At 41.2% G+C, this 25,574-nt stretch overlaps 1 protein-coding gene across 4 annotated transcripts in view; it reads right to left on the bottom strand.

Moving 5' to 3' along the window:
* The window catches only part of SEMA6A (semaphorin 6A), a 115,386-nt gene that overhangs the window by 37,436 nt on the left and 52,376 nt on the right, over positions 1 to 25,574 (bottom strand). For all 4 annotated transcript variants that reach the window (XM_075021333.1, XM_075021335.1, XM_075021336.1 and 1 more), the window contains exons 3-13: positions 23,781 to 23,898; positions 18,556 to 18,616; positions 16,991 to 17,053; positions 16,034 to 16,135; positions 13,169 to 13,259; positions 10,097 to 10,216; positions 8,955 to 9,043; positions 7,835 to 8,052; positions 4,849 to 4,980; positions 1,862 to 2,017; positions 252 to 428 (exon numbers count right to left, since the gene is read on the bottom strand). In XM_075021333.1, coding sequence (XP_074877434.1) covers positions 252 to 428; positions 1,862 to 2,017; positions 4,849 to 4,980; positions 7,835 to 8,052; positions 8,955 to 9,043; positions 10,097 to 10,216; positions 13,169 to 13,259; positions 16,034 to 16,135; positions 16,991 to 17,053; positions 18,556 to 18,616; positions 23,781 to 23,898 — 1,327 coding nt within the window. The remainder of the gene's footprint in view (positions 1 to 251; positions 429 to 1,861; positions 2,018 to 4,848; positions 4,981 to 7,834; positions 8,053 to 8,954; positions 9,044 to 10,096; positions 10,217 to 13,168; positions 13,260 to 16,033; positions 16,136 to 16,990; positions 17,054 to 18,555; positions 18,617 to 23,780; positions 23,899 to 25,574) is intronic.

Below are 25,574 nucleotides of genomic sequence, written 5' to 3'. Positions count from 1 at the left end.
CTTTGCAGAATTTCACTTTTAATTATCCATCAACTGCTGCATAGGATGGGCTATTTTCTACACATACTGAATAAAAAATATCTTATTGCAATGCAGAGACTGATAAGCAGACATCCCCTCCTCAAACAATTTAAAATTACTCAAAAAACTTGGCTTCTCTAACCACTTCCCTTTTCATGGGACAACCTACTCTCTGGGAAATCTGAAGTTCAAAGTCACCCATACATTAGTACAAAGAATGAGATACACACTTTTCAGGATTGTAAACATTCATCTCCTCCAGGAAAAGGCTGTCATTTAGGAAACCACTGTTTCCTGTCCGTGCCAAGAACTTCAGGATGATTCCCTTCTCCGATCCCAAGAAAACTACAGTGTAGTTCTGATACGGCCCAGCAGCAGAGTCCACAGCAATTTTGGTCAGGCGGTATCTAGAATAACAATACAGCATTTTGCATTGCTTTGGATTAGATTAACATTCACTTTATCACTTTTTCCACTTCAGAAAATTGTGTGGTAGCCTTCTAGCAACCATATAACATATTTAAGCACTTTTCCTAGCTGAATAACCCTGTAAGTCAACAAAGACTGTACCAGTTTTGCTCCCCAAATGGTGGGGAATTTTCCTGTGTTTGTCTGCACATCCATATGTCCAATAGATAGCAGAAGTGTTTGCAGAAAACTGAAGGGGTACTAAGAGTCTGAGGCCATTTAGGAATTATGCTTCCAACCAAAAGTAAAGTACTAGCCTGGTGACTTCTTCAGGCAGAGGAAGAAAATCAGCACAGTGAATTTTTTTTTTAATTTGAAGCTCTGTACCATTAAAAGCAGCAATAATGGTAACTGATCTACATTCAACTTTTTGGCAGGAAAAGCTGTGCCAGTGCAACAGTGAGACATTAAACACCATTCTACCTCACTAAAATAATCACACAACTGGCACTAAGCGAGTTCAGTGCTGAGATGATATTGAATCTTGGGATGATACGATTTATTGAAAATGATTTGGTGATTTGGTACCACTTATCTGGTACTGGCGATCAAAGGAAAGTGCTCCTCTGCAAGAGTTTGCTGCTCTCGTCTTTGGTTGGAGGTACAGAACCTGACATAAAAACCTGACAGAAGGAAGATACATTACTAAAACTAAGTGAGACCCTTCCAGAGCTAAACACTGCGCCTGGCACAAAACTCTACCCGTGTACAAAGGAAGAGAGGAAAATATGGAAAAAGTTAGTCACATTATTCTGTTCACAAGTGGAGGGTAGATAAGTAGTGTAGTGACCACCGCAGAGAGTGGGAATGTATTTTGATAGGAAGGGGATGGCGTGTTTGAGGCTTGCTGATTTATAAGTCTTTGTTCAAATCTCTTCATTATTATTTTTCTCTTGTTGCCATAGAAAGGATACAGATTATGTGATTACTTCTGCCTGTACACTTCTGTAAACATTAAAACATACCACTACATATCCCGACAGACTTCATATCCTGTGAACATATCCTGGCAGACATGTTTGTACCCTGTGTACATATCCCTGGGCTGTCTGCTGATCCTTGCCCAAAGTTTTCTACAGAGCTGTCTCAAACACTGACCCATGAGCCAACAGGCGGGTCAACCTTCCCCACAAGGCATTTCCTCCAAGAGTGGGGTTTCAGCACAGCATGGCTGGAAAGGACTGAGTTTTTTTCCTATCTTGAAAGCTGCTCAGGGAGTTCTGAGGCATCTGCTCAGCGCTGCCATCATTCCTAGCTGGATTCATGCCCAGCATACCAAGGATGTTTACAGAGTTTGAGAGTATTCTGAGCAAGGCTATTAGCACAACTTCACAGCTACAATGAGGACAAGAGTCCACTTGGAGGTACATACCTGACCATTGTTCTCAGGAACCAGGGTCGATTGACAATGGAAGGTACAGCCTCGTCCATCAGTGGATGTGTTTTGATGAAGTTCAGAGTATCATCTGGGAACTCGTTAGAGGTTACATATTTTTCTAATGATGTAGAGCCAGCACAGCAACCAGGCCTAAATAAAACAAGAGGGTAAAGCCAGAACACTTATCAGATGCCTAGTGCAAATCTCATTTTGTAATGAGGCCCTCAGTGAAATCTGATGTGTATTACAGGGGTTTAAATGGAGGATTGAGAAGTCTGGTGGACTTTTTCAGCCCCTCAGGGGAAGCCTAAAATCCTGCTCTATCCTCACTCAGCAGGACTCATGATGTTACCAAAAAGCACAAAGACATTTCTTCAGCAGGAGTGTGACACACACAGTTTGTAGTTCATCCTCACATGGAACCTAATCACTGCATGTATGCATTTGGCTTGATGCTGCCCATTGGCATAGGTGCTTTCTGATCTCTAACTTGCCTAGCTGAGTACTCTTTCCTGGAATAAAAGCAGTCCCTAACATACAGAAGGAATGTGATTTTTTTAGAATGTGTGAAGGAATGCTGCTTTCAGTCCTGTCTGGTAGAAAGCGGATTATTGGAGAAGACAACCCAGCAAGCATCCATGTACACATTGGTTTTACCCTTCTTTCAATTCGGATGAGACAATTTCAGTATGGTAACACATTGAGGACTTTCACTGAAATGTTCTCTAATTGTTCTTCCACAACTTAAATGCAAACCTGCTCACCCTATTCCTAAAATCTACCCTGCTCCTCAGAGGTAACTTAACCTTCCTGCCTGGACAGGTCATCTCTACACAGGAAGCAGTAAAATGCTTTGCCCGTTATTAATATTTTGTGGGTTATTTTCTCCAGCAAAAGGTCCATTTGATCCCATTTCCGAGAGCATTACGATTCTTCAAGTCTTAAGGCCACTGTGAGATGGGATGATGAAAGATGGACCACCCACTCATCAACATGCTGCAGTGTCCCATTTTCATCTGCTCTAACATGGGCAGAGCCACTGACATCAATGTAGTAATGCCAACTTGAACAAAATATAGTACTAGTCCTACCATACCTGTCGCTCAGATTTAGATAAATATTCAAACCTTAGGTAACTAAATGTTTTGTAGGAAGGTAGCACAGGACTGGAGGGGGCTAGCTGGGTCAATGAGTCGGGTTCCACACAGCTGCACAATGAACACTACATGCAGAGACTCTGTGCTCTTCCTCTTCGTATCCAAAATATTTTAGTTGTCTTGTAACGGCATATTGAATTAGCAATAGAGGGAAAGAAGGAGAAACCAACAGCATCACCGGTCTCCTGGGTCCTTGCAAGGGCACTGATTCATGAGGTGACATTCCCAGAGAACTCTAGGGAGCAGCCTATGCCTTCTGGCAGCGCGGTGCCTAGGGTTTCTGTATATCTAATCTGGAGGCCTACTTCCTCCTAAATCCTAATAACATGATTGGATTAATCTTGTTTTAATCTCAAAACTGGTTTAACTGAGTAAACATAAAACTGAGTAAACTCTGCTGTGTACCTCAGCAGAAAAGGGAAGCGAGGCCCCTGAAATGCTCTGGCATGTTTCTGAGAAATGTTAGGATCAATAGGAGCACTAATGTTTCTGCACCATACTGAGATATCCAAATAAAAATGACTTTATTTCAAAGGTGTCTTGTGCCTCTCATGCATTTCAACACGAGTTAGAAGTAATGATTATTTCTATTAAGCAGATTTATGGTCACATGTTACATGAAACAGTGTTCACCAACTCAGTTCACGTTATCTCCTGATGGCTTAGAAGGAGCACTATTATCCTGTCTTCATCATAACTGTTAGCCTGCTATAGGCTCATCCCACAAACTCAAAATGCAACTTTCTCTTCTTCCTTCCCACTGAAAGAGAAGATTTCTCTTTCTCCTTTCTCCTTTCCCTGCCAATACTCTCTAAGTTCCAAACGTATGACCTTGGAGCCCTGGTGCAGCCTTGCACTACCAAGGCAGCCCATCATGTCAATGAGTTGTTGAAACACTGCAAAAAGGAGAATAAAATCCAGCAACAGTACTAGCAGGTGCCTTACTAAGGCTCAGACTGAAAACACACAGAATTTACCAGATTTTCCAGTCACCTCCAGTCTCTTCTCTTGAGTGACAACTTCAGAATAAAGACAGCAGAGGAATACTGTACTCGGCAACTCTAAGACATGATGGGCCAAATTTGGATTTAGGCAGAAGCTCAGTTGCCACCACGGAGCTTCAAATGTGTTTTTCTTTTGAAGTTATGTAGGATATCACAAGCGATGTAAAACATACATTAAAGTGGTAGAGCTTGACTGAGATAAACGAATTTTATTTATCTACATTCATATGATATTCTCAGAGCAAAATGGTACTGGTGTAAATGAGTTAACAAATGGCTGTCAACAGCAACTTGTACGAAATGGGTGCTTGTAGGAAATACGAACAGAGTGTAGTAGAGGAGCCACGTGCAAACAGTAGGGAAGTGGAAACAGGGAAAACAACTCATAGGAGGAACGAGGTAAACCGAATCTCCATTTTGATGGAACACTGTTTTTTTCGTCTCACGATGTGTCCTCTGTGGCACATAAATTGCATGTTAACCGCAGAACAGCACACCACAGAACTGGTGCAGGTTTTGTAATGAGATACATCCATTACTGAACCAATCTGCAACAGTTGTGTAACTCACATCACTCTTAAGTGACAGATTATTCTGACCAAGTGGATCTGATGCTGGCCTGATTTATGTTACACAATTCTGGTTTAAGTGGAAAAATTCTCACTTGCATACCTTGGATCCAAATGCAACTCAACTTCTATTTTACTGTTACAACATGTATCTTCAGTTGTATTTGCACCTTACAAGGCTGTTCAAATTAGCAAAAAGTACTCTGTTCTGCATACAGGAACAGAACAGTATCACTATGCATGAAACATACCTGGGCTTGGGCACTCGTTCATCAGGAACTGGTGTCCATGTGGAGTCTGGAGACTTTTGTTCTTTGAATCTCCCAGTAAATACATTGGCGATGTCAAGCATGTCATAGGCACAGACTGCAGAGCCAGGGATGCTGCAAAGTGACATTTCCCAGAAATTGTTACTCATTCTGCAGTTATGCATAAAATCTTGAGTGAAAAACATGCTGTATAGAAGTCTTCCTGTCACAGGCTGCTCAATCCTGAACTCTGTAACCTCTGAGTATTGACAGGAAAAGCCAGCCCCATGGAAAAGCCTCAAATGTACCAATCAGCAGACAGCTCCTGCCAGCACAATTTGTTTCAAAGCCTCTATAGAAAGAAGTAATTACAATCATCTTGAAGAAGGGAAAGAATCTGGGAAACTCTGGGTACCACTGGCGATGCATGAGGAGTAATAGCTAGTCTTATTCAAAGCCCATTATTTGGGAATTTAAGTTCTTGTAAGTCACAACATCTCTCAGTATTAATTCTCACTGTCCCTGTCATGCGTCAAAAATACACTGCAGACAGTTCAGAAGTTGGTGCTGATCAAACTGGGAGCATGCTGCAACATGCCATTGACCTGGCATTTACACATTATTACTCCATCCTCCCACAGCCTGATCTCCACCAAGTTTTCCCCACGGAAAGGAGTTAACTATGCTTAGGATTTGCTTAACTCAATGAGGTGTAAAGAGCTTAAAGAAGCAAATTTAATTTTATTTTTAGATCATAAAGTTGTAAATTTCAACTTTTTGATTATTTGCAAGCAACTGCACGATAGCATTGTCTAAACGGAATTATATCCTTACCTACATACTTTCTGAAAGGCTTAGGGGTTTCCCATGGTCAGTCGCCTGGAAGCATGAATTATTCATTTATCTACCTTTCATTTTTTTATACGTGAACTACTGTATTCGTGTCTGACTTTTACCACTCGATTTTATCAGGTAAACAGCATGAACGCAGCTGGCTGAGGCTTTCAATCCTGCTTTTAGCTAGTAGGTTATTATACACCAAAGAAAAAATGTAGGAACTATACTGTTCCAGAGAATAAAATTAAACTCATAAAGGTATATAAATTGATAGAAAAATAACTGTTTGAATATTAAAAGGTTTCAAAATGCTTATTACTGAAGGAAACAAGTAGGGAGTCTTACTTTGACCTTCACAGATTGTTTTTTTTATATGGAAGGAAACTTCAAAGCTCTACATTAATGTGATACTACATAGCAAGAGTTTTAAATGGAGGCAGCCACATGTATGCCAATGCAAGAGTTGGTCAACGGTGTATTTGGCCACACACAGGACCTCATCCTAAAAGACACCTCAAGACCCCCACCAGCTAGAAGATTTTGCACTTTGCTAAATTAAGCCTTAAGAAAAAACAACCCTAAAATCTTGAGGTGTCCTATACAGAACTAAAAGCGCTGAGAACTGTGCTCAACACATAACTACACAGTGATGGAGGGATCGCTGCAGTGAGAAGACTGCAACAGCTTTTACTCTTGAGGATGACAGTTTGCAGATCCACAGTGTGATAAAGCCATAAGGATTAACTACTGTGGATTGCAGACAAGCCATCTCCCAACCACTGGAGTACAACCCATCACCAGTTCCTACTCTGGGTGACCTCAGGTTAGACTGGGGAATCTCTTCCAGCTCACTCTAGGGTGAGGCTTTGTTCCAGAGATCAAAGATATTTGTCGCAGCTTTTCCTCAGTGGAGGAGGAATGAGAAAGAGGTGTCCATGTCAGAGGTAGGTCTGTTAATGAGGTGTCTCCAAGCCTATGCGCCTTCCTGTCATCTTCAATGTCTGGCAAAAACCGGGGCCTATAAAATAGTACCTTGATTTTAACACCAAGTACTTCGGTGATAAAATTCAGGGTTTCAGAACAAGTATTATCCATGATACACCACAGGAAATACTAGCAGAGTGGGAAGACAATCTCAATTTTGACATAATCTCAAGATACAACCTATTTTCTGATGCTGAATCTCTGTTCCCTTGTTTTTATTAAGCCAGTTTGCATAAAAAGAGATCATCTTAATTTAAGCCTGTATTTCCTATTGGTGGCATAATTATTCCATTGCGGTTCCTATCGTTTTGATGTTAAAAGCAGTGATTATACATTACAGGCCTGGGCTTACTCTCATTTGAAGTCAGTTCTGTGCAAGACCTCACTGAGGTCAGGCTTTGACAAGTGGTGGTGAGTGTACAGCAAAACCAGATGAATTTCAGCAATAAAGTTCCCCTTTCAGCTCAAACGTTACTCTGTGAAACAGCAATATATTTTTTAATTAGAATGCTACTATTTTTTTAACTTCTCTGAGAGACCTCAATAATTAGATACAGTTACTCTTCTAATAACTTCTGGAGAAACATGTTATAATGTGTAATGGTAATAAATTGTTTGCAGATGAACTTTTGGAAAACCACATGAACAATGAAATACGGGTGTTCTAGGGACCTCCTCCCCAGCCAGCAGGACAGCTTAGGATCTTGACTCTCCCAGGAGAAAACGCAAGAGTCAGTAGGGATGCATGAAATAAAGGGAAGGAGCACTAATGTGGTTCTTGGAGGTTTAGATGTAAACAGGACAGAACCAGTCCTTTCTCTGTGAGAAAAAAACCCCATATTTTCTCTTTGGAATAACATTCTGCAAGTTACATGCTGCAAAACTTCTTGGTGGCTGGTCTGAATTATTCCCATGTAAAGAAAAGTTCATCCAAGGAATGTTTCCAGACAGTAAATGGCTGAAAGCTGCTCTAAATTATTAGGTATAAAATGCAGTAAGCAATACCAGAGTATCTTAAAATGAAACACAAACTGTCGGTAAGCGCGTGGTACATAATAATTACATTGTATGAGCAATCACTTCTTCTACCTTCATAAAGTAAATAGAAACTGCGGTGAAAAGCAAAACATAAAGGAAACAGAAGGTAAAAGGTTATTGCGCCTATTACCTATTATATGGAGTGGAGAAGGTTGCTAAAACAACATCCCGGCCGTTGAAATGGATAACATCTGTAACTGCCTGCAGTATGTTAAAGTAGAAGTGTGAATCGCCAGGAACTGAGCAGTTCAAGCGAGCCTTGAGAAATGAAGTCCACTGTTTTTCCAGCACTCTCTGAGATCCTCCCATGTCATTTTTGCAAACCTGAGCCACCCTTGGGAAAACTACCTGGAAGAAGTAGAGCAAAAATAATGGAGAAAATGAAATGTTTGTTTGAACTAAAATATTTTGTTGGAGTTGTACTTTTAGAACATTTGGAATAACACAGCAAGGTGCTTAATTTAATCCCATGTTTCCATAATCTGTGACAAATAAGAAACAGAGAAAAAATTCAGCTTTGGAACAGTGTGCTATAAAAGATAAGGCTGTGGCATTTACTATACAGCCATAAATCCTTCAGGAGATCTGTTCTCAACCCATATAAAACTCATTTCCATACAGACTGCTTAGCTTTCTATTTCCCCAAACAAAAGCACATTTTATATTCACAGTCCCTGCAACCCACGCTGCCTGCTCTGACTCTTGTGTTTTCAGCACTTAAAAACTATGCAAATCTTGCTGGGCTTTTATTCCTGCCCTCCACCTTTGTGACCTTGGTCAGCTTTTCTGACTGCTTAGTCAGAAAGCTATTATGAAATTAGCAAAAATGCAGAAAGTGTTTAATTATTCTTTGCAGAACAGCAGAACACAAAATTCCTGCCCCTGTTTACTCAGCACTCCAGATTTCTTAAAGAAAAATATCTCCCTGCTTTGGAATCCATTTTTAACAATTACCTACTATGCTGAACTAATTACATTTGCCTTGTGCTTTTTACGATTTGAAAAAAGAGATTCCAGCATACACAGTCACCATAAGAAACCACCCTGTTTCCTTTCAAGACAGTGCAATGTTTCACTCCAACCAACCTTTTGGCTTGAGCGATAGGAATCTTCTCAAAATGATGACCTTGTCATCATGATTTATAGTTCTCATTTCAAGGTCACTCCTAACAGCATTGGTCCAAGAATAGCATATGTTTTCCTCCTCTTGAATCTGACAAAATCATTCAAGGCAATGTTTTTGCCCTTACCTTTCCCATGCTGTTGTACTCCACTGCTATTTCCCGGAAGAAGAAGTAAATGTAATTGCCATAGTCCACTGCCTGGACAAAGTATGGTTCTAGAAAGAAAACCCAGGCATCCTATTTAGGCACCATGTACAGCATATAGCATGCAAAGAGAAGCCAAATACATTCACACTGAACATCCAAAGGTGAAATGCCCGCATTAGGCAAACTTGTTCAGTTTTCAGAACTAGCAACATCACCACCACAGAAGAATCACTGTCTGGGGACAGGACAGCTGGGGTCAAGTCTGTGCAACATCACTGCAAGGTAGTTGAGGGTTCGTCACTAACACGTCTGCCCCGCGTTGTACGAGGAAAGGTAAAGAGGCAATATATAATGGTATGCCTGAGGGGTCCAAGCAGTGCTCTTTATGGCATGCAGGCTGTGTGTGGAGGGAATAACAAACCATGTAACTGTTTCTGCCCACACATGTCTGTAGCAGCAAGCAAAGTGGGACAGCTAAAATCGACACCTGGCAAAACATTTCTGCATGCAGAAAAAGACTTCAAACTATGGCTTTGCTCACTCTTAAAATCACTCCAAATGCTAACTATTCATAACGCCTACATGAAGCTAAACAGCTCCGTTCTTAACAATGAGGGCATTTAGAGCACAGAAATTGCCTAATTCAATGGCAGCTGTACAATCCCTACGAACCATAAAAGAAAGGCTTTGTGCAATATTCCCATAATTTTATTTTCATTGATGAATCTTAATGTTACAGGACAAGCCCTCTATACTTCATGAAGCCTTGACTGTTACCTAACACAGTGCTGGGGCAGGAATATTTTCAAACACAGCCCAAGCACACTGAGCCCTGCAAGTTCCAACCTTTATATCCAACAGCTGTAAACTGATGGATTTCAGCTTGGAAAGCTCGCTGGAATATATATTCTGATCTACCATGCTCATAGTTTCTGTCAGGTCCAGTAACTTGGGGTCAGGAGAAGAGGGAAGAGATAAACACATCAGTGTAAGTAAGAGATGCAATTTACTTCCTTCTTGCTGCCAGAAAGCGTTGGTGAAATGAAATGACAGAGAGGTCTGTCAGGAACCCAATACTCTCATCAGAGATGCCACTTTTTTCATTTTGTTTGTTTATCTACCTTTCAACCACTTTGAGTCATGTTTAACTGTCCGCAGAGTTGGGCTGTCTCCAAGGCTCCGGTATATGACTGCATCTATTGCAAGGAAGTCGGTCACTGTGGCAGAATACAGCTTTCCCTCTGGGGAGGAAGGAAAGAAGAAACAAGAGGGGAGGAGCACTGGAAATAATATAATCGCCTTCTCTCATCAGTCAGATGAGATGGGGCAAACAAAATCATCACAATCTCCTTAGGAACACGGAAGGGAAAAAATCCAGCCAGGTAAGTGGGACTCAGCACTGAACAAGCAAGTCACCAGTTTTTGAAACGGTAGTTTCACAGGGATGCTGTGGGAGAAGAAACCTTATGGTGTAATTGTTCTCCACTTTAGGTAAGTCATACTGAACTACCCTATCCATAGTTTCCCTACACACGCCTCTGGTTCAATGCTCATAAATTCTGCCTACATATGTGGGCAAAATAATTATGGGGAAGCCGCAACAGAACTGTTAGTTTTAACTGGGAGGGCAAACCAGGCAGGTCTTAGGGACTGTCAGCTAATTGACACTTATGCAAATTTCTCCCTTTGAGAGCACTTCTCCTCTGCCAAAGATCACTAGCAAAAAATTAAATAGCGTGCAGGGAGCTCAGGAGAAACAGGGATGCAAAGAGATGGAGGAGGATTGCCTATCTATGTTTCTTTCCTACAATGTGTTTTAGGCATTTCCTGCATGAGTTATGCATTCCTCTCTCTTGAAGAACCAGAGGACAAGCGGTAAGAAAGGGTCTACAAAATGGCACCCCAAGGACAACCAAAAGATGCAAAGCTATCAGTAAAAGCATGAGCTCCAACAACATTTTTAAATGCTAATCTGTTTGTGGGTCACGGTAACTGTACAGGGGTGTTTCATGTGCGAGACAGATCTTGGAACATGATGTCTGGTAGGAGCACAAGCACCATGGTATGAGGACAGCAACTTGTGTCTCTGTTGCGTCTACATAAAAATCAGAATGGCCTACATCTCCTTTGACAGAGATTATTTTGGGTGCTGGGCCGTGAAGGCGCCAGCACTGAGAACATACCAAGGACAAAGCAGAGAGGCTTCTATTCATCAAGCTCTCCTCATTGCACATACAGACAATGTTTAATTTCAGCTCAAGATTTAAAAATCAGAATGTTTGTTATTAGCAGGACTGTACTCTTTGTTCTGAGTCCCACAATTCCAATCACTATTTGGCTCTTTAAAAATGGACTTTTTTTCCTTAGCAAAACCAGAAAAAACCAATTACAAAAAAAAGGCGATACTAAAACAAATTTTAAAATAGAATAAAAAGCTGAATTGTTTAGATATGGATGTCTGAACTCATGTTAATACAGTCACACATTTATTTTCTTTCCTGCCAAGTTCCTGAAGACTATGTGACCAATTACAATTCGCACATATCAGCTGTAATAGCTACAGGCTACAAGAAGAGCCATATTCATGTAAGTGCACCCAACAGACTCAGATGACCTGGATTAGTGCCCTAAACTGCTCTGAAACTATTTTTCACTGCACTCTGAAAAGTTATCATGGGTATCAATATGTATGGCATATCAAACAGTGATTTTCTGAAGCTAGCAGATTTACAAGGTATATTCTACAAGAATTCACTTGAATAGTATCAAATTTATTCTGAATCATCATGAAAGATTATGATCACTTCTATAAATATTCTTTTTATTTTCAAATAAAGTGAGGAATTCTTCAGTGACAGAGTAGGAGTTATCTTACCAAACTTCAACTGAATGCAAGGTAAGTGTTTACATTAAGTTGGTCATAAATGCTTTCTTGGCTAGTATAGTGAGAAAGGCCCTTCTGAAAGGTCATTCAAACTGCCCTAAGGATAGCGAATCTGAGACACATGGGGTAGAACTTTCTCTGAAGGTGTCTCTCTTTCCATCATTTATGAATTACCTGCTACAATCAGAGAATTTCTACTTTATGTTCTTTTGACTGTAATTAAGAAATTACATACTACCACCATCATCATCACCATTATTTTTGAAACAAAAGGACTGATTTATTTACACTATAAAGAGTAAAAAAAAGAAAAATAAAATTGCAACCTCTTATAAAATCTGTCCTTTTTGAGGCAGATGCCACCTCAAACACAGTAGTGTTTAATCAAGCCCTCCGGCTACAGATTCAGTTGAGAGTGGCTGAAATACTTGCACACTCTTAAATCTTCAAAGGAATAGCTAAAGTATTTCCACGTGAGTGCCCAGACTCTGCTTTCTAGCATCACACCTGCTGAAGAGGACTGGCATTATTGTAAGTGGCTTCTGTATTATCTTTACCACCTATTTTACAGCCAAATCTAAGAAAAGACAGGCAAGGTTTACACTAAGAGAAGTTCAATAAATAAACAATTTAATCAGGAATTCATGAAGAGAAGTACAAAAATACCACATAATCAACAGCCCAAATTAACCCCATTAATAAACACTCATTTTTTTTTAGCTGTTGTAGTAGAAATCAGTTAACTGTATTCTGCTGCATGCAGCATAAATCATTATTAACCAACACACTTCTCTCCTTTGTCTACAACAGCTGGTAACACCACATTGAGATGTTTTCTGCTTGAAAATAAAATCACCTTCCCTTTCCTTCTAGATCTAGAAAAGGGCACATCACAGCATGTTCCCTAGCTTCCTTTTATTATGAAGCTTAACTTAAGCTTACAGTTGTTAAAGAGCATATCCTGCCCGCTCCTCATTAAAGTTCACTCAAGCCTTGACTTTCCTTGACTTTTGCAGAAGCTGGATGCAGCCAGAAATGGTGCCTCACACTGGTGTGGCATCATATTATCACGAATCCAGGAAACACTGAACCAGGAAACTGAGGCTTCAGGCAATGTTTATGATAGTGAAGTCAATCCCAGAGAAGGGAAGGCTTCCATGCTACTGACTTCCTCATGCCTCCTATTTTTAGCCATTATTCACTCCCTTGGCCACCTTTTAGATTTTGGCATTCTGGACTCAAGAGACACAGTGCTATGCTGAGCCTGGCTGCAGGACAGAAAGAAAAAAGTTTATCTCCGTCACTTTACCTGCGAACAACGCAACATTGGCATGCTTTGCATCATAGGGACACCTGGCCATTCCACTGAATTCATCTCCCAGGAACTCCAAGGTATCCATCTGAAAAACAAAAGGGAGCTCCTCAGATAGAGAAACAAAACTTCTTATCCAGGATGAGGCTTATGACAGCGTTTCTTCTTTTCTGGGCAGGAAGGAAGGTCTTTTCTCTAACTGTGCTCCTGACTATGAATTAAAAACCTGACAAAAATCATGGTGTTAAATAAAATCAGTCTGAAGAAAACATATCCAGTAAGTCAGTCATTCTTTTGCAGCTAATCACTCTTACCCTGACACATTTTACAAAAGTCTTCAGTCTATATTTTATCTGTACACAAGCTTCCTGTTGAACTACAGCAGGCTATGTGGTCTGTGGTTCTGGCAGGGATTCAAAATTTATCCTCAACAGTGATCCAACAGAAGCGCTCTTATACACAGAAAAGACTGCAAGCCACAGCAGTCAGAAGAAACAACACTAGGACAATTATCTGTGTGTGCATTTTTCTCCCCAAAGTCCGGAGATCCTTCTTGCTCTAGTCTCAACAGTGGTGCTCTCTTCCTTGATTTGCATACTCAGAAGGATGCTCTCCAAGTCTTACTGTATCAGTTGAGTCTGTGTAAGGGAGAAATCCTCTTACCATCAGGCAAGAATTAATCTGTGCAGGAATTGTAAAATCTGAGGCTTAAGTGTAACTCCTGGGAAATAAATTCACCCCGGGCACTGATAATGATACAAATACACAGATCAACTTTACGCTAAGTTCAAGAGGGTTTAGTAAGCTATAGGGGAAAGGTACAGCTCTTACCTCTTTAAGATTCTTATACCACCTTATTTTGGGAATAAGAGTCTTTCTAGCATATTCAAGTAACTTGAGCAGCTCATACTGTATAAATCACATACAGTACAGGTTCACAGAACATGAAAAATAAGACACCCAGCACCATCAACTACTCCAATCAACTTTTTGCGTGTATGTTACAGCACCCAAGTCCTCCAGTGGACAATTTGTCGTCATTTGTTTTCTGTCATGTATCCTTCCTGTCAAAATCCACTCTGAAGGGAATTAGTTGTGTTTACTCCAGGGCTGAAAAGCATTTCACATGATAGTGAGAGGAAACGAGTTACAGCCCTGAGCAACTTTCACTGCACTGAGCCCCACACCCCAGGCTCATCAACACTTCCATTGTTAGCGTGAAGGGACAGCCCTGTTTTCTGTCATCTTTTGTGCTCTCTCTATATAATGCAGAAATACATGGAGCAAAAGCCAGGTCAGGTGTTGGAGACCTTCTGCTGCCTCCCAGAGGTATCACTACCCAGCCCCTGCAGCTCAGCAGCTGGTGAGGCAGTCTGCAGAGGCCATGCATCCATCAAAGGGAATGAAACACCTGCAGTAAGGGTAAGGAGGGCGATTTATATCCCTCACATCAGGATGCCAAGGAAATCTGTATTTGTATTAGAAGACCTAGCTTTCTAGCAAGTGGACTGGTTGAGATTTGTTAGCCACATTAATGGTATTGAGAGCTAAAAATGGACAAACTGTGCTGGAAGACTAAAAACAGCACTGAGAACGAGAAGCTTTGTTGCACGCTAGGAGCAGGATGCAAGGAAAATAGGAAAAGAAGAAATGGCTGTTAACAGACCAGCTATCTGTACCACACAGTTACCAAGCCACAGGCTTGTATTTTTATTCAGATCTGATTCTTCCTCCACAGACTGAAAGAAAAGACTACCCTGAACTTCTCTCCTGTGTTTCCTAGACTATAGCCATCACAGTGGCTAAACAAGGTAAAGCAGCATTGCAGAAAGAGCAAGGAAGAGCAGCAGTCACAGCAAATACCACTACAGCAGTTGTTTCCCTGGATGTTAATGTCTTTATTCTGTTTTTTACAATAACTCTGAAACCAATGACATGAATGAGAATTGTGCTGTGACTTTATCAGAAGCAGCACTAGCAAGCTGTTTTCTTTTTCCTAAAGAAGGATGAGAAACAACCTGTTGGACATAGCAGTGCCTGGAAAAGAAGAGTCTGGATCTCAAGAGCCTAAGTAAATCCATTTCAGAGCTACTCCAGAGACATCCACTGTTGGGGGTTTTATCAGATTATACTGGTGCAAGCCTGAGAAAACGGGAAATATTTGAATAAATGGGCCCTGTTAAAATGCAGATAACAGGGACACAGTATGTCAAAGGAAGAAATTGGGGTCAAGGAATTAATGTCAAGTGTCTATGGACCAGCACAGTTTTCTACACTGCTCTAAATAATGTTTTGGCTTTGCAGATCCCCAGCTAGTGAGGAACACATCACCTTCCTTCTGTACCTTTCCCTGTGGAGATCTGCTGTCAATCGCTTTTACAGCATACAGTGCCATAGGACCTCCACAGCTTCCATATCTGTGGAGTCCCCAACACTAATCTCAGCTTTTGGTTGGGATTGAGAACAGTACAATAGAGACATTTAAAACATGCTACCCCAGAGGTAATCCTCAGCATCAGTCCATGACTTGATGTGGGTGTCAGTGAACAAGCTGAGAAACTTTCTGAGGAGTGACTGCATCCCCAAGCAGGGATCTGGAGGATTCTGCACCTATGGAGGGCAATGTAAAGTGGCAATAAACTCTTGACATGCAGGAGTTGCAAAGAAGTAGGTAATCAATGCAAGCAGTCCTCAGAAATCCACTCAACTTTGAGGTCTGTAGCCCTGAAACGAGTCAGGATAAATGCTACAGAGTTGAATGATGCATTGTTAAATGACAACCTCATGCTGTTGCCAGCATAGTCACAATAAATCCAACAGAAAGACAAGGCATAAAGGAAATCCCATAAACAGATCACATACCTTGTAGTTCCTGCAAGAAGGGTTGAATGCATTTGTTCCACAGATAAACAGTGTATCCTCATTTCTTTTTAGAAGAACCTTAATAAAATTATGACATTCATCCTGAAGAAAAATAATAAAAAGTATTTTAAGTACTGCATTTTGGGTGTCTGGTTTTATTTTTATGCCATGATATTTCATCGTCAGCTTTAAAATGAAATTGGCTGGTAGCCACTGTGATATTCTGGGCTTTATTTCAACTATGTTTAACTGACAATGAGCAAGACGCAACTGATTTATATTCTAGTGGTTTAAAAATGGTTACAAAGAACTGAAGACATGATATTCATATTACAGGTCAGATTTTTCTATTGTTCACATAGGTGAATTTTGTTTGAAAGCTGTTGTTTTCCTCATGAGTGAAAAATCTGATCTTCTCATCTATCTTGCTGTAAGACAGTAGCATCACCAGTGCAATGTATTGGCATAAAGCATCTGTAACTAGAAGGGGAAGCAGGCGTAGAGAATCAAAGAGTCTGCATCTAATTCTGATACCACTTGTGCTAGTCATAGGTTACAGCAGGGTGAAATTGGTGTGAGAAACAGTCCTTCTACAACTGTACACATTCATACTTTCTGATGCTTTACACAAACTTCTCGGTAAATTCCTGCAGGAGGATGGACAGCAGCACTTAGCTTTTGAGGCAGTAGTAAGCAAAATCAGTACACTAAGCATTATGTCCAAAATCCTCAGTGCTTTAAGTATTACAGGATATTGCTGTGGCTCCTGTCATAATGTTTTACCACATTAAAAGTAAACTATTTCTGCAAATTAAAGCCTTCAGTAAGTTGATGAAAAAAGCAATTATGGCAAGAAGTGAATGGCATGATCCATTCCACATCACAGCCAGCAGCCTGAGATAATAGTGAAGCAACTAAACTAAAGTGGCAGATGCAGAAGAAATGAAAATTGCCTACCTTATGTTTTCCCTTCATTCTGCATGTGTCTACATCAGCTTGTCTAGATTTCCATGTCAATTTCTGCAAGGATCAAGAAAGAAATCAATTAGAGCCCAGAGGTTGTTGCATTTGATTTCAGAAGTAGAAGTCCCTTAAGGGAGAATAGCTGTTGAACATATATTTATTGAAAGCTTTCTGCACCCTTTCTCCATGATTAATTCACCACAACAATGAAAGATCAGTGATGTGGAGCATTCACTTAATTTTGTGTTGCCATCTATTCATTAGACTAGAAGCCTATCTTTTTTTTTTAAAACCTAAACCAATGAAATTGAGCAATAAGCCAACTTTCAAAAATATGTGCGCTTTTCTTAAAAGTAGTAGAAGCTCTCTTCTTTTGATTTGAATTTCTTCTGCACATCAGAATAAACATTTATGGACTATAAGTCCTAACTGGATTCAAAATGAAATATGTATTGTAGAAGACAACATTTTAGATTAGCAAAGAAATTAAATTCAGGTAATTCTTATCACTTCAATTCAGCTAACAGGCTCAGAGAGCCCTCCACCTATCAAGACACTGCTGACTTTATCTGCTAACACTCTTTCTCCAGAACACTTACAGGTAAATCCCAGCCTGGATATTTTTGTGGTGAGTTTCAGGAGTGGTCAAATGTGGTAGGCTGATTAATTATAATAAAACTTTATTTAAAACACATGGCCTAAGATAGTAACACCTTAGACACTATTGCCACAATACTCCTGACAGTTTCCCACCAGTAAACTAAGGCACAGTGCATTCATGAAGTGCTCCACACTGAAAGAGTAACCATGGATGTTTATTACCTTTACAAGCCTGTGCCCTCACTTTTTGATGAGCAACTGGGCATAAGCTCATCTTCAGCATCTTTCACAGTTATAATGAAACGGTCTCTCCTCCTACAGTGGAATTCATCCAATGCCCAAATTCGTATGAACTTCTGCTGGACCAAGGCTGTGTTTGGCACGTATTACACAATGTGAATGCAATGCAAAGGAGTTGAAGAGAGGTTATTTCTAGTGTGTTTATGTTGATACAAAAAATGGTAATGCAGACAAAGCTCTTCTTAGTTTGAATGTAACTTCCCATGGAGATAATGTGAATACATCTACAAAGTGGTGTTATAATAAGATTTTATTTAGTGAGTACTTGCATGAGTGAATAAAATTTGTGTGCTTGAAAATATGTAAACAGCACTTGCTTTTTATGATGAAAGTTTCCGTATACTTAATTGGGATAGTATAGCTGTTACAGAAAACTGCTGAATATAAATGAATAGATGTTTGACAGATGTTCCATCAGGGACCTCACTGTATTTAAGTACAGATTGCTTATCAGCCCAGCTAAATCACTTATCAGAAATTCACAGAGGACATGATTGCTATTCTAGCTTTCCCCAAATATGATTAGCAATGCCATCTTACTTGCTTATTACAGTTTTTACAGCAGCACTCACAAGTTGTTTGAAACAATGTCATCTTCCTATTTATTTGAAGTTTGTTCTAGTGTCCTTGGTTTCTGGATGATGATAAAAGCTACTTACTTTGCTAAAATAAATTTCTTCTGTATGTGATGTGTCCATATCAACAGTATAAATATGGTCCCTGTAAACAAAGGCAAATGAATGCAAAGTCAAATGGAGTAGTCAGACAGTTCATTTTCTATGAAGAGAGGTATCTATCACAAGATAATCCATAATCCATTCAAAAAAAGATCACAGGTCTTACCAGGGAACATTACTGGCAGCATCGCCTGCTTCTCCCAGAAAAGCATTTTCATATATAAACTGTTTTCCTTCCCATTAAGAAAAAAGAAAAATGCTACAGAACTTCGAGGCAAGATTCTTTCCCAAAAGCAGTTATTTGAACAAATGAGATTTTGGAAAGGAGATGAGCCTCATATAATTTCTGCTCTATAGGTCCTACAGCAGATGCCATGATCTAGCATGCAGATGTTTTTGCACATCCTGACATCAGCTGCAACAGCTCTTAGGCAGCCTTTGCCAGATTCCTGGGCTAGCAGTCAACGTGCCACATTTAGCCATTCAGGGTTAAAAAGAGGTTAATGCTTCTTTCTTTCTTTCTTTTTTTTTTTTAAATTATGTGTCTAACCTCAGCTGTGATAATTTGATTGACAATATGGTAGGCAAAAGGCCGACAGCCACAAAACTATTCCCAGAAATCATTCTTTTCTTCACACACCAGTGGCCAAACTAAACTAAACTGTAAAATACTCTTCTGAAAAAAAGTTCACATTTCTTTCTTCCATTTACTTTCCTGTTTTTCTGAGAACCTGTCCCTCTCTACAATTAGCTGCCAATCTCTCCTTGGAAAGAGGAAATAGACTCAGCTACCCAGGTAAAGAGATATTTTTAAACATTCTCCTCTGTGTAAGCTGAGAACAAGGACATCTCTGTATGGAACCTAAAATCTGAAAAACCCACCAACCCACAATGCTGTCGTAACCACCACATCCAGTTGGGACTGAGCATCTCATTTTTCCTTGAAATAACACTGACTTTTTTCAAAATGCAAGAAGCTGTGCAGCTGGAGCATGATCCCCAGCATTGGAGGGGTCTGCTACAAGTAGGGTATAGACTGTTTCCAGTCTCTCAAGGTTAGCTTCATTTTATTGGTTTTTGGGGAAACAGTGCTAGTCTCTTAAATAAAGCAAACACAAAATACTGCTGTAGAGAGGAATAAGCAACACTTCTCTCACGTGGAGAAAAGAGGCAGCACTGTTGTGGGGAACTGGCTTTTAAAAATCTACTGTCTGCCGCGGCGCTTGAGGCTGTTTGCTTTGTAAGATGCTGAACTGCAGAGCTGTGGGTTTTCTTCTCCTCCAGACTCTGTAAAACCAGAGCTGTCATTTACTTCCAAGTTTGGTTTAATGCTTCAGTTTATTATTTGCCTGACTTTACTGGCAGAGCAGTGGTCAGGGCTGGTGCTGGACTAAAATTACCTATTAGCATGATTCCAGCTTCAAAGATTACTGCACGGTTCCATTTTTATGTACACCACTCTTCGTTGCTGTCACTCCTACTATATAAAAGTGGGAACAAGACTTCTTAAATTGCAAATTAGGTGTGGCTGGAGCTCTAAAAACCTTCCAGCACAGCTCTTGATTTTAATCACCAGTCTTGTTTTCCAGTGGTTATGATGCTTTCTTTTTAAACAAGACAATTAGAAAATACAGTGGTGGTACTCAGAATGAGTCTTGAGTTATTTAATTGCACTCTCAATAAAACAACTCTCAGAGGACTTACTTTCTGGTTCAAGAAACCGCTCAAAGAAAACTCAGATGCTAAGTTACGGGATCATCTGAAAGAGGGTTAGTATCACACAAATTACACAGCATTTTCTCATGCCGTTTGTGAAACATAGTTGCTGACAGTGTCATCAGCGAATGAAAGAGCTGTCAAATTCAGGGGAGGACTCTAACCACAGACAATGCGGGATTGTCCTTGCCCTCCTTTTCCCACTGCTGCCCAACTCCTACTATCTACTAGCTGTGGTATGTGTACAGCTCACTGCTAATTAAGTTATTCTAACACAAATTGACTTAATCCTAGAGCTTCCGTTTTTCCCACCTCCAGTCAGCAGAACCAAGTTTTGTTGCCATGGCATAATCTTGTGGAGGAAGGGAATTTAAATAATGCCACCGGCTGTGCATGACCCTTGGCCACTCAGTGCATCGTCTGGAAATGTGTAACTGCAAACGAGGAGGGAGCCATCCTGATTCCTCGTGGGCTCAATAAACCTTTTTGTACATACACATGAGGGGAGGCAGATAACGTGAACAAAAGCTGCCACCATACAAGACAATGGAGGAGGAGACATGGCAAACTTAGAAAAGGGGGTGTGTGCATGGCTGTGGGTGAGTGTGAGAGAGGCGGCGAGGGAGCACCCTTCCCACCAGGAGAAAGAGAACAGAGCTGGTCCTTTGCAGACTGCAAGCCAGGTATTTGGACAGCATGGCTTCATGGGCTTCAGCTGAGTTATTCTAATTTATATTGGCTGGATATCTCTGCCTGATAACATGAAACAAAGCCTTTCTGAAGTGACACAAGATTTTATTTGGTAATAGCTAATACAGGAGTCATGTACACCATACAACAAAATAAGCAACTGACAGAAATTTTGTCCTATGCCAGTAGCTCAGTAATAAAGTGTTAGCAGTTCTCAAACCTGACTTTGTCCGCTCCTGCGCACAGAAACTGTCTGCAAAGTAGACACTGGATTTTCTAAAACAAGCAAACAAACAAAACCACCCAACCCAAACCCAACAACCCCCAAATAAAACCTCTCAATGTTTAATAATTTTTTTTGATTGCTTTTCAGATAATTGCATACAAACATAAACTTAGCATCACTATATTTCAATGTCTAAAAAAACCAGCATGAGAGCAACATCTGATATGATAGCTAAGGGATTTATGTTAGCTACAGTTTTCAGTGAAACTTGTTACAAAACTCTGAGAAACACCTTTGTGTACACCTCTGCTTCAGCCTCTAGATTTACTCCTACCTCTAAAGGAGATGGGGTATTGCAGTTATAAACTTTCATTCACACTAGTTATCAAAGGATGACTCATTTTCTGAAGTTTATTACTTAAAGATAAAAATGACCTTTGAATTTTAACTTGTATCACATAGGTTTCTCAGCCCAGCAGGGATTTTATTCAGTAACGTGTGGAGGGGGAAAAGAATATGTCAAAGAGTTTTTATGTTATCAAAGGAAAAAAGTGTAAGAAGATTTTTTTGTGCTTATGTAAGCACAAAACAGATCAGGTCTTTATTCTTTTTTGTAGGTCACAAGACCCTAGGAATATATAAGCACTCTCATTGTAGTAAACTGTTTTATACAAATATATAGCCACATAATATGTAAGAATGCATATTCAAATACCAGTACATATACTATCCCCCAAATATTAGCATTCTTTATCTAATTTGTGCACACAGTGGTTTCATATCGCAAAATGTTTCGCTGGGTTTTCCTGCTGTAATGCCAGTTGCTGGGGCACTGCACCAGTCTAATTGCGTCAATCTCAGTCTGGGAACAAACTATGAATACAGCAGAGCAAAATCCACAAAGCGGATTTACCACCTTCCAACTGCAAATGATTTCCTAATTTAAAGCAAAACAAATAAGGAAAGCAAAGGGAACTCAGCCATGAAAAGGAGGAAATCCTGCCACCACCTTTCAAACCCCTTCAGCCTGCTCCCCCGCCTTGCTCATTATCACACTAAATGCAGCAAAAATACTAATCCCCAAGCTCAGGCAAAGTGCAGGGAGGCCTTGCTGTGGGGTTGCCCGCACTTTGTGCCCTACAACCACCACCAGCACAGCTCCCATGAAGGATGCATGCTCTTTGTCCAGACTTCACGCAAGGGCTTGGCATGAGCGAGAACCCAGAGCTCCGTCACCCAGACCCCATACAGACTGGTGTATGCGAGAAGCCCGAAGAAGCCAAGCTTTGCCGGTACAGCTGCAATGCCTGGGTAGGGGAACGGGTAGAAGTGTGCTCTTCTAGCAGCCAGGGACACGACCAGGTGAAAACGGCATTTGGTGACTCTGCTGGTGTAATGCAGCTGATCGATTACTTGGTGCCGAGTGTAGATCAACAGACAGATCTCCACCACAGGACACATCCGACCACCCAGAAGACGGAGAGTGTCTGTTTGAGAAGAAAGCCAGGCAGCTCCCGAAGGCTGCCAAGGGCTTTGAGGACAGGGCTGGTGGTGAGAGGCTGCCTGTTCAGCAGCTGTTCCCTCTCACCTCCTGGCCATCCCACCCACCGCTTCTCCCATCTGCATGAACAGCCTGGCCCTCTGTGGCACACGCAGAAGGGTGTGTATTTCTCCAGTGGAGGAGAAGGACCAGAAAACATGCAGGAAACAAGCTGCTACCAGAGGGGCAGCTTGCAGGGAGGTCCCAGACAGGATCTGGGTCCAAGAGCTCCTAAACTGGACTACCCACTCTTGCTAATCTGGACCCTTCTTGCTTTCATCCTGCACCCATCAGGTTAATTCCCCCTCTAAGATCATCAGTCTCCTTTGCTAACAACAGACAGGGAGAGGAAGTGTTAATGGCTGAGCTGTGCCAAGTTGGCAGCTGTATAAATCGGTATAGCTCCACTGAAGCTGATGGTGCCATGCTGAGCTATGCAAACTAAATGGGTGGCTTTAAACGCAATTTTTATAAAAAGGCATGTGCTTGTATCTGCACAGTATAGCTCTCCAAAAAAATCCAGACACCAAATTCAATTAACCTTGCTGAGTACATTGAAAGAACAGCAGCAAACATGTTTGCCTCTTTTTTGTCTCAAGATATTAAAAACATGCCTAAGCCAGCAACGTTACTGTTTAATAACTCTTATCTGAACATGCATTTGTGCACCATCAGACTCATTCTCTAAAATATGTCATTAATGGTGTGCACAAACAAAATTAGAGGATGAGGATGGACTCTCTCCTCTGCGGGGCTAAACAATTTCTCTGGCAACTTCGCTTTTGCCAGACTCCAAGGGAGGGAGAGGTGTGTAGTCCTGAAAGGACTGGCTCAGCACCTTGCAAAACTGAACCTTAGTTGACCGACTAACAAGGTTTCCAATATGTCTTACTAAGAGCCTGCTAAGCTCTCTCCGAATGTGAGAATATCCTAAAAATAATGTGTCCGGCAGAGAACAACTCTGAATATCCCTCATCTTCTCCTTCCTCCTCTGAAAGCAGCAAGGGAAGAGTGGCAAAGCAGGGGACTACTGACCTAGCAGCAACGTAGAGGGTCCTGTTCATGACCATGACCAGCTGGATGTCCAGCCGGTGCCTCTGCGTGGTGTTCCGCCCTGGTTTGTGACCCACAAACACCGGATACTGTCTTGTATCTGCGGAAAGGGAAAAAAAGATACAGGGTCAAAAGAGAAACGCAAACTGAAATGGTGATAACATGGAGCACCATGGACCCCAGCTACAGCTAAAACCTGTGGTTTCTGTTCTGTTCTGGCAGCACAGCCTGGAGTTGGAAGGCGCAAGCATAGAGGGCTGGAGAGTTCTTTAAGGTTACAGTCTTTGCAGCTGCAAAGGAGAAAGCCATCACCTTTGTAGAAGACAAAAATTGTGAGGTTTTTTTAGAGCGTAAAGCTGTTCTGGAGCTCTTGGCACACAGGTACACGGCACTTTCTCACAGTTTTTCTTTCACTGCTTGCAGAGCTTAAATGTTTGCTCCTGGCTGCCAAAGTGTGTCTAGCAGGACAAAGCTGTTTCACAGTGGCCCATCAATCACCACAATGACTGGGCTGGTAGTGGTTAAAGCAAAAGACTTGGCTCTCCTTGATTCAAACTGCCAGCTCCCTGGGTTTCCTACAGAATTGGACTGCCGTTGTAGAACAGCTGTGGGGATTTCTGAGAAACAGTGGGAAACGACCACTTGGACTTTATAAAATGAAAGTCACTGCATATTATTTTGGCAACCAGTCTGATACTCCAGTTCTGGCAACTGGACAACAATACTGACTGGAAGGCCTGTACTGAGCTTATGCTATCAACAAGTCAGCTTTCCCTCACACTCTGCAAGTCAGCAAGAGCATTTATTCACTCTGTTCCCATAATTTTTTTGGTGAGACCTCAGCATACATGGGGTGTGCCGCAGCTCCCCAGATGATCTGTGTGTACAACCTGTAACAATGCCGAACACTTCTGACCAAGGGCCACCTTGCTGTTAGACTTCATATGTACATGTGATCATGACATCTAGATGCACAAACTAGGGAGCTAGTTAAGTAAACAAAATGACAGATGACAGCAGGAGGATAAACCTCTGATGAGCACCATCATCAATGCAGAACTGCTGCATGTGCATGTTATACAGAGCTGACTAGCATCTAGCTGTGCCTGAGCCTTTTCCTCATCAATGTGCTTTCCCAGAAACCTGGAGCTGTTTGAGGGAGTCTATTTCTTCAGAAACTCATCTACTGCTTTAGTGTTTTCAGCTATTTTCCTCTAAACGTATTTTCCCTATTAAGCTTGGCCAAAGTATTGATTCACAGCATGGCTTCAGCAAAGCACCTGAGAGTGCCATGTGTCAGAAAGCCTGGTGATAAAACTGGATAGGAACAGGAACCTCCCTGCAAACCAGATGCTGAAAACTCCTGGAGAAACAAATTAAGACAGCCCAGGCAGGATTTACGTTCAGAAGCTTAACCCTTCTGACCAAGTCCTACATGCAAAATGCCAAGTTGAACCGTCAGGCTGTTCTCTGTCCAGTACCGTTTCCTCTCTAACTCATGGATCTAGCATGAGCCGGGAGCCTGTACATTCATGTGCACTTCAGCATGCCATGCTGCAGAGGAAAAAGTTATCCCATGTTCCACTGCTCCAAAAGCATCAAGACTGGCTATTTCTGCATTAGCAAGGACAGTTAGCATCACCCCTCTGGAGGGTGAAAAAGTTGGTGCTGAAGACCCGGTGGTCACACTAGACATGTTTCAGCAGGGTTTGCTTCAGAGCAGTGCTGCCCTGTTCTTGTACCCCAGATGCCTATTAGCATTTGGAGCACATCAAG

The sequence above is a fragment of the Buteo buteo genome, chromosome Z (genome assembly GCF_964188355.1).
Source record: "Buteo buteo chromosome Z, bButBut1.hap1.1, whole genome shotgun sequence".
Lineage (NCBI taxonomy): Eukaryota > Metazoa > Chordata > Aves > Accipitriformes > Accipitridae > Buteo > Buteo buteo.
The sequence above is the reverse complement of the archived record's forward strand: the minus strand, read 5'-3'. Positions and strand labels throughout refer to the sequence as shown.